This window comes from Branchiostoma lanceolatum, chromosome 1 (genome assembly GCF_035083965.1).
Source record: "Branchiostoma lanceolatum isolate klBraLanc5 chromosome 1, klBraLanc5.hap2, whole genome shotgun sequence".
In the NCBI taxonomy this organism is placed as follows: domain Eukaryota; kingdom Metazoa; phylum Chordata; class Leptocardii; order Amphioxiformes; family Branchiostomatidae; genus Branchiostoma; species Branchiostoma lanceolatum.
Window position 1 is genome coordinate 42,410,132 of NC_089722.1, and position 7,344 is coordinate 42,417,475.

Sequence of the window (7,344 nt, forward strand, 5' to 3'; positions counted from 1 at the left end):
GCCACGCCTGCGCCTCCTTCTTCAGCACGTCCTTACGGGCGGGGTCCACCGCAGGGGGCTCCTGGAAAACAGAAATCTACGTTAATGCTTCCTGGAAAACAGAACAGCCTTGTACAGCTGCTGCTGCAGCCACACCTGCGCCTCCTTCTTCAGCACGTCCTTACGGGCCGGGTCCACCGCAGGGGGCTCCTGGAAAACAGAAATCAAGCTTAATCCTTCCTGGAAAACAGAAATCTGTTCATCTTTCCTGGAAAACAGAACAGCCTTGTACAGCTGCTGCTGCAGCCACGCCTGCGCCTCCTTCTTCAGCACGTCCTTACGGGCGGGGTCCACCGCAGGGGGCTCCTGGAAAACAGAAATCTACGTTAATGCTTCCTGGAAAACAGAACAGCCTTGTAGAGCTGCTGCTGCAGCCACGCCTGCGCCTCCTTTTTCAACACATCCTTATGGGCCGGGTCCACCGCAGGGGGCTCCTGGAACACAGAGATCAAGTTTAATCCTTCCAATTCCTGGAATACAGAACACTACCTCAATGCTTCCTTCCTTGAAAACAGAACACAGTGACTATGATCTCAATACATCCTTCCTGGAAAACAGAACACCATCTCAATGCTTACATTCTGGAAAAAAAGACACTATCTCATCCTTCCTGGAAAACAAAACACTATCTAATGTTTGCTTCCTGGAAAACAGAAATTTCATCCTTTCTGTAAATCAGAAATCTATCTCATTTCTTCCTGGAAAGCAGAAATTTATCTCATCCTTTCTGAGAAACAGAGATCTGACTTTCTAAACAAAGTTTTCTCGAGCTACAGTCCACATTTCAGAGATTAAGTTTTATAATCAAATAAAAGACAGCAGCTTACGATGAGAGTGGGGTTGTTGGGGTACTTGGGGAAGAACTTGTCCACGAACTGTTCTCCCAGCAGCTCGAAGATCATCTGTCTCCGGTCGCTGTGGTTCAGCTGTTTCTCAATCCGCCGCGCAAAACGCTCGCCGATCTTCTCTTGTACCTGGGAACAGTCATGTTTCATTTGTTTATTGCTTCAACTGTGCAGTAGCATAGTAACTATACAATAACAGCTGCCAAAGTAACTGAAAACTGTTATAGAAGGCTAACCTTGGAGAAGATTGAAAAACATAAATTTACAAAGTGCATAGCTAGAGCATGTATCTCTTAATACTTCTGAATTAGTATTACAAAATTAATACCTATGGTACATCCTGTAACTAGCATTTTTGGGACTGTCACTGCAGATGAGACTTCTGGAAGAATTGCACTACCTAAAAGTCCTACAGAACATTAAAAGTCACATGCAAGAAAAGAAGGGAAAGGCCTTACAGAGAGGAGAGGCATGGAGACAGCTTAGAGCGAAGCCTGGGCTCTACTCAACTTCAAACTGCGAAGAAAAGAGAAAAATCTCAGGACAGCAGAAAAAGTCTGTAGAAAAGATGACAAAGCAGGGCTTCCGCCAGCTCTACACTTTTTTTCAAATATCCCAATTTTTTTTGGTGGAAAAATTATTCCCAGGAATGATTTTTTCTCCAGTTTTGTCTACATTTGACAGAATAGACATCACTGGTTAGTGGTCACTATTGGTGGAAAAAAATTGGTCTGATGTGGTTAATGAAATTTCAAATTGAAAGCTTTTCTAATGGGGACATGTCCCAATTTTTGCAACAGAAAGTTCCTGAGGTTTTTATCCGTCACAGGATTCAAAATTGTAGCCTGGGTGCCGTCCTCCGTAGTAACCGCTGGCTCAATCTTTTTTCTTCTCCATCTATGTGGTAAGCAAGCAAAAATATGCAGCCAGTGGTTACTATAGAGGATGGCACCCAGGCTATCAGAATTGTGTCGTGTGTCGAGACTTCTCACGCTGGCGAAAGCCCTGCTGTAAAATCGGACAGACAAGTGACGGCTCACCTTCTGCCAGGGTGTGTTCGGGAGGAGCGTTTCCTGCAGACAGGAGTCAAGCCAGGTCTGACTGAACGGCCGGTGGGACGACACATCCTCACTTTTCATCCGATCCATGGTCCACAACGAAGAAACAAGCACTTATGATTCAGCTTAAGTACTGTAGATTTTACTCTTTTTTTTTACATGGACCCTTTGTACATTCAGTGCAGTGCACAATTGGGTACTACTAATTCTTTTACAGGGGCCCAATACGGTGTGTACTCAGTGTATCATATACAGCACACACATAAGGTTATTACGGACAAAACAGGACTTTATTGCCAAATCTCACTATACATATACACAGTATACAGTATGGAGACTTTTATATGACAGTAACATAAGAATAAGGTATACGTCAGCTAGCTAATATTCGCCCTTTCCTCAGGAATGTCAGGCCTTCTCTCCGGCCCATCGAATCCAAAAATACAGCTCCATGGAGGTAGTTTAACAGCCTCTGTAGTATTTACAAAACACCCCGCTCCCAAGGCTTCGCCAAACAAACACTAAAAAAAAAAAACCTGTCTCCTCATACAAACTTTAACTACCCTTCACTTATAAACAGGACTGCCTGATACTGCAGGACACCTATGATCCCTGCTCTGAGAACTGTCGCACAAAACTCAGGCATCAACTGCCAGACGGCAAACCCGGCTAGCATAAAACTTATCACAGCTGGTGGGCCCAGAAAGATACAGAAAAACACGTACACGCTGGTTGAGTATGCCACGGTGGTTAGCTAAGGTCTATCCCTAGGATACACAATAACACATATACTGTATATGTATGAGTCAGGGTGGGACTAGCTACTGTAGAAGGCCGGGGCTATCTGGCTGGATGGAGCTGTGGTGGGTCTGCTCCGTAACAATACTTGGCTTTGGGGTCGCGATATGAATTCTCATGCTGCACGCTCTGAAAAAACAATTATGGGGAAAAAATATGAATTATTTATTCATTCATTTAATTTCTAATTTATCCAGGGACAACATATCGCCAAAAGGGCAGTTTTAAATGAGCCCTGTGGGCATACATAACGAAACAAACTGAAGTAACAAAATATAATAAAACGGTACAAAAAACTTAGGTACAGTAATGATGAAGAATGAATGAAGACTGAATAATGAATGAAGAATTTCTGGAGTATGTACATCTACATGTAACATCTACACTGAAAAAATTATAAGTGACTGTTACTGATAAGATACAGTATCAAAAAGTTCTAATAATCTTCCATAAGATTTTAACTAAACACATTGCTACATTGTATGGATACAGTTTTGAAACAGTCAAACGTTTCAGCCAGACGTTTTTTATTTATAGATAGATGAAATAAATTCAGCCAGCATCCGCTGTCTTTTGACAGTGACTGGCGTATCTTATTACCTGGATGTCTAACCTTCATCATGACGTTACCAGATCTATTTGTATATTCATCTATTGGAAATGCGACAACACAACACAATGGGTCACCCTGGCAGCATTGCTGACATCGGGTGCCATCAATTATTTCAGAAACTTTAGTCACACCTGGGTACCTTCCTTAAGACAGGTGAGAAGTGAGACTTACCTGAGAAGAGGTGCGACACTTGGCCAGACACAGCTCAAAGTGGTCGGTCACAGAGGCAAACAGGGTCTTGAAGGCATCGGGGACGTGGTCCAGCAAACTCCGTAACAACGGTTGCTGGGGGGAGGGGGGGGGGGTTGAGGAAGGGGATTAGTACTACTAGACACTTGTAAAGTTGTATGGCACAGATACAAAGAACGGTCTTGAAACACTGGTACATGTAGCTTTAAATGTGGACATTTCCTGTTGAAAACCTAAAAATACATCAAATCTCTCTCTAAGTGATAAAGCAAAAAAGACTCCTCAGAGAAAGATATAATACTCAGTGTTTTCTTATCAAAAAAGAAAATTAACTTCAAGTGGTCTTAATACAAGAGTCTCTTAAAAAGATGTTTGGGTATTTTTTACCAACATATATTTCTTTAATTGTTAGTGTGTTTGTGATTTAGTTACCCTGTCAGGCTGTAGACAGCAGGCAAATGTTTGTTTGTTTGTTTGTTTGTTTGGCATTTATTTACCTTTTCCGGCTGTAGACAGCAAGAGACGCAGTGTTCGTAGACCTGACAACAGCCGCTCTCCTGACAGCTGGCGCACGTGAACCGCCGAGTCGTCAGCGACGTCACATCACAGCAGCCGCCGACTAGGATGTCTTCTCTGTCACACACAAACCCTGCAGGGGGAGAAACACACACACACGTCACATCACAGCAGCCACCGACTAGGATGTCTTCTCTGTCACACACAAACCCTGCAGGGGGAGAAACACACACACACGTCACATCACAGCAGCCACCGACTAGGATGTCTTCTCTGTCACATACAAACCCTGCAGGGGAGAAACACACACACACGTCACATCACAGCAGCCGCCGACTAGGATGTCTTCTCTGTCACACACAAACCCTGCAGGGGAGAAACACACACACACGTCACATCACAGCAGCCACCGACTAGGATGTCTTCTCTGTCACACACAAACCCTGCAGGGGGAGAAACAGAGATATCAACATAGACTCCAGGAGCATTGACAGGTGGCAAGTCAGGATTAAGACAGTGGAATCAAATGAAGAAGGACTGAATGACGATACTAAGCTTAGGTCAATGTCTATTAAGTTCCACATTACACCAAAAATTGTTACTCATTACAAGCAACTGGATAAAATTTTCCAAATTTTATCCAGTTGCTTGAGTAACACTACTATTTTTGGCGTATCTTACTACCTGGATGTCTAACCTTCATCAATGTTCCAACATTACAATTACATCAGACTTAACAGTTCAAAAGATGGGAGGTCACTGCTTGCCACACATGATTCAGAAGACCTCATCAAGTAAGATGTAGCCATTATAACCATGCTATCAATATTTATGTTAGCTACATGTACATGTAGCCAGGTGACAGACGTCTTTTGGATTGCCCTATAGTAAGAAAACAAGGAAATTAGCTATAGTAAGTTCCTACCACAAGTGTTTCCCTGGTAATCACATAAACATGCATTGATATTCATTTTTGTATCAACCTTTGTTGGCTGTGCATCCATATCAAAAGTTATTCACACATTGGTTCCAGACCTGAAACCTGATACAGCACGACTTACTGTACTAAAGCCGACAAAAGGGAAGCTGCCAGCTGACAGTCCAGAATCTCATCAATATTTCATCAGAACACACCCACGGCCACTTGTATTGTTAAGGTAATAGCTACAAGGTAGTTGTTACAAGATAATAGCTATAAGAATGGCAGATTTGGACTCAATGTTGCTTTTATCTGGACAAAACTGGCCCCACCCCCGCAAACCTGGACGAAATGTTCTCTTTCTTGCTGGCATCTTTTTTGTCATTTCAGAGGTTCTGTTCTAATCCCTCAAAAGTTTTCAAAAATAACAATTTTGGTGAGTGAGTGAGTGAGTGAGTGAGTGAGTGAGTGAGTGAGTGAGTGAGTGAGTGAGTGAGTGAGTGAGTGAGCGAGTGATGCATTGAACTTTGAAGTTATAAGATAGGGAGAGGTACTAGTAGTACCCGAGTACATGAATGAGTATGTACTAGTAAATACATCATAGTAGATGTGAAGGCACAGTACACGTAACACATTGCTGTAACATGAATGTTGATGTTACACAGAACACGTAACACATTGCTGTGACATGAATGTTGATGTTACACTGTACACGTAACACATTGCTGTGACATGAATGTTGATGTTACACTGTACACGTAACACATTGCTGTGACATGAATGTTGATGTTACACAGTACACGTAACACATTGCTGTGACATGAATGTTGATGTTACACAGTACACGTAACACATTGCTGTGACATGAATGTTGATGTTACACAGTACACGTAACACATTGCTGTGACATGAATGTTGATGTTACACTGTACACGTAACACATTGCTGTGACATGAATGTTGATGTTACACTGTACATGTAACACATTGCTGTGACATGAATGTTGATGTTACACAGTACACGTAACACATTGCTGTGACATGAATGTTGATGTTACACTGTACATGTATCTGACCTCGTTCATCAGCGATGACCTCCTTCCCCTGTACAGAGTTCCTGCAGTTTGGGTCGGTCTTGTTGGCGAGATTCCTCGCCTGGAATCTCGGCTTCCAGCTGATCTTTCTACGGAAGTCGAACTCGGGGGGTTTGTAGTCGCCGCTGTCCTTCACAACTGACTGCTCAGACTTGAGTTCAAACACAGAGGGATATTTCATGATTTAAAAAAAATTAAAGGATTAAGATAAATTTATAAGATAAGAAAAAAAACAATACTGGCCAGGCAGAGTGTACATGTCAGGGAGGGGAACGAATTGGCCACTTATGCCTAAGATATTCTGTTATGATAATCAAACTTATAAAAACAATTTCCATAAATTAAAGCTTTACTGGTCCCTGGGGGATACTGTAAATTCTGAGTCAAAGAGGAAAAATTGGTGAACAATATGCCAGTAACGGCAGCTCAAGTTATCACTACTAGTTGCAAGTGTATCTCTGTTCGATGTCGTTATTAATAATTTTCAATAAAATTCATCAAAAAGGATATACATCCTTTAAGATCTGCGATGGACTAAAAATGGAGAATGATCTCCATAAAACTGTGCTTAACAATCAGATAAATGTTGCAAAATCACAAATGTTGATCTTGATCTTGTAACAACCATGTGACGCAAAATCAACCTATTATTATGCATGACATCACCGATGGCAACGTTTATATTGTTCCACCAGGAATCATTTCAAAAGTTATTCTCAGTCGTCATAGGAACAAAAAGCAATGAACATAACATAAAACATAACTTACTATTGACAACATAGTACAATACAGTAAAAAATTCATGTCTAGATTGTTGTGTTTTTATGAAATATCCGATACCGCACACGACATAGCACAACCAAAACACAACAAAGGTGTCGTCACACACGCATGGGTAACGTCTCTCGTCCAAAGCTGCGTTTCTACGGACAAGCGAGCGACTTCTTTAGACACCGCTAGGATCTTGGGGATCTACTGTACCTGTTTGAAGACGGAGAGGAGGAAATAGAGGAGAGAAGCGCCCAGAACCAGAGCCAGAAACCAGCGCCTCCGGAAAATCCGCCGTGAAATCATGGGAATATGGAGGGGGGACGAGCTGGGCAGACCCAGCCAAATATTACAGGGGTTAGGGTGAAAACTATTAAGTAGAAAAGGAGAATGTGTCAGACGCTTTGATATTATCACCAACTTTTCTACATATATACATTATTTTAGATACCCTAAATGATTGACTTTGTTCAAGATAATTTCTATTTTGTAGTTTACAAACATAA

The 7,344-nt window shown here is 42.0% G+C and overlaps 2 protein-coding genes across 2 annotated transcripts in view; both read right to left on the reverse strand.

Annotated features, from left to right (window-relative positions):
* LOC136427013 (uncharacterized) overlaps positions 1-2,096 on the reverse strand; it is a 30,985-nt gene extending 28,889 nt beyond the window's left edge. The window contains exons 1-4 of the mRNA XM_066415735.1: positions 1,925-2,096; positions 867-1,013; positions 89-345; positions 37-58 (exon numbers count right to left, since the gene is read on the reverse strand). Coding sequence (XP_066271832.1) covers positions 37-58; positions 89-345; positions 867-1,013; positions 1,925-2,032 — 534 coding nt within the window. The 5' untranslated portion in view covers positions 2,033-2,096. The remainder of the gene's footprint in view (positions 1-36; positions 59-88; positions 346-866; positions 1,014-1,924) is intronic.
* Positions 2,097-2,210: 114 nt separating this feature from the next.
* On the reverse strand, positions 2,211-7,186 carry LOC136423969 (SREBP regulating gene protein-like). The gene is made up of 5 exons (XM_066412372.1): positions 7,052-7,186; positions 6,053-6,221; positions 4,040-4,191; positions 3,525-3,638; positions 2,211-2,869 (listed from the first exon to the last, which is right to left on the reverse strand). The coding sequence occupies exons 1-5, from the start codon at positions 7,142-7,144 to the stop codon at positions 2,783-2,785; spliced, it is 615 nt and encodes a 204-aa protein (XP_066268469.1). The 5' UTR covers positions 7,145-7,186; the 3' UTR covers positions 2,211-2,782.
* Positions 7,187-7,344: the final 158 nt, after the last annotated feature.

Coding starts and splice junctions, on each gene's coding strand:
- LOC136423969 (XM_066412372.1), bottom strand. CDS start 7,144: ATGATTTCACGGCGGATTTTCCGGAGGCGCTGGTTTCTGGCTCTGGTT. Junction 6,222..7,051: donor TCCTCTCCGTCTTCAAACAG/GTACAGTAGATC, acceptor TTTGAACTCAAG/TCTGAGCAGTCAGTTGTGAA. Junction 4,192..6,052: donor GGTCATCGCTGATGAACGAG/GTCAGATACATG, acceptor CTCCCCCTGCAG/GGTTTGTGTGTGACAGAGAA.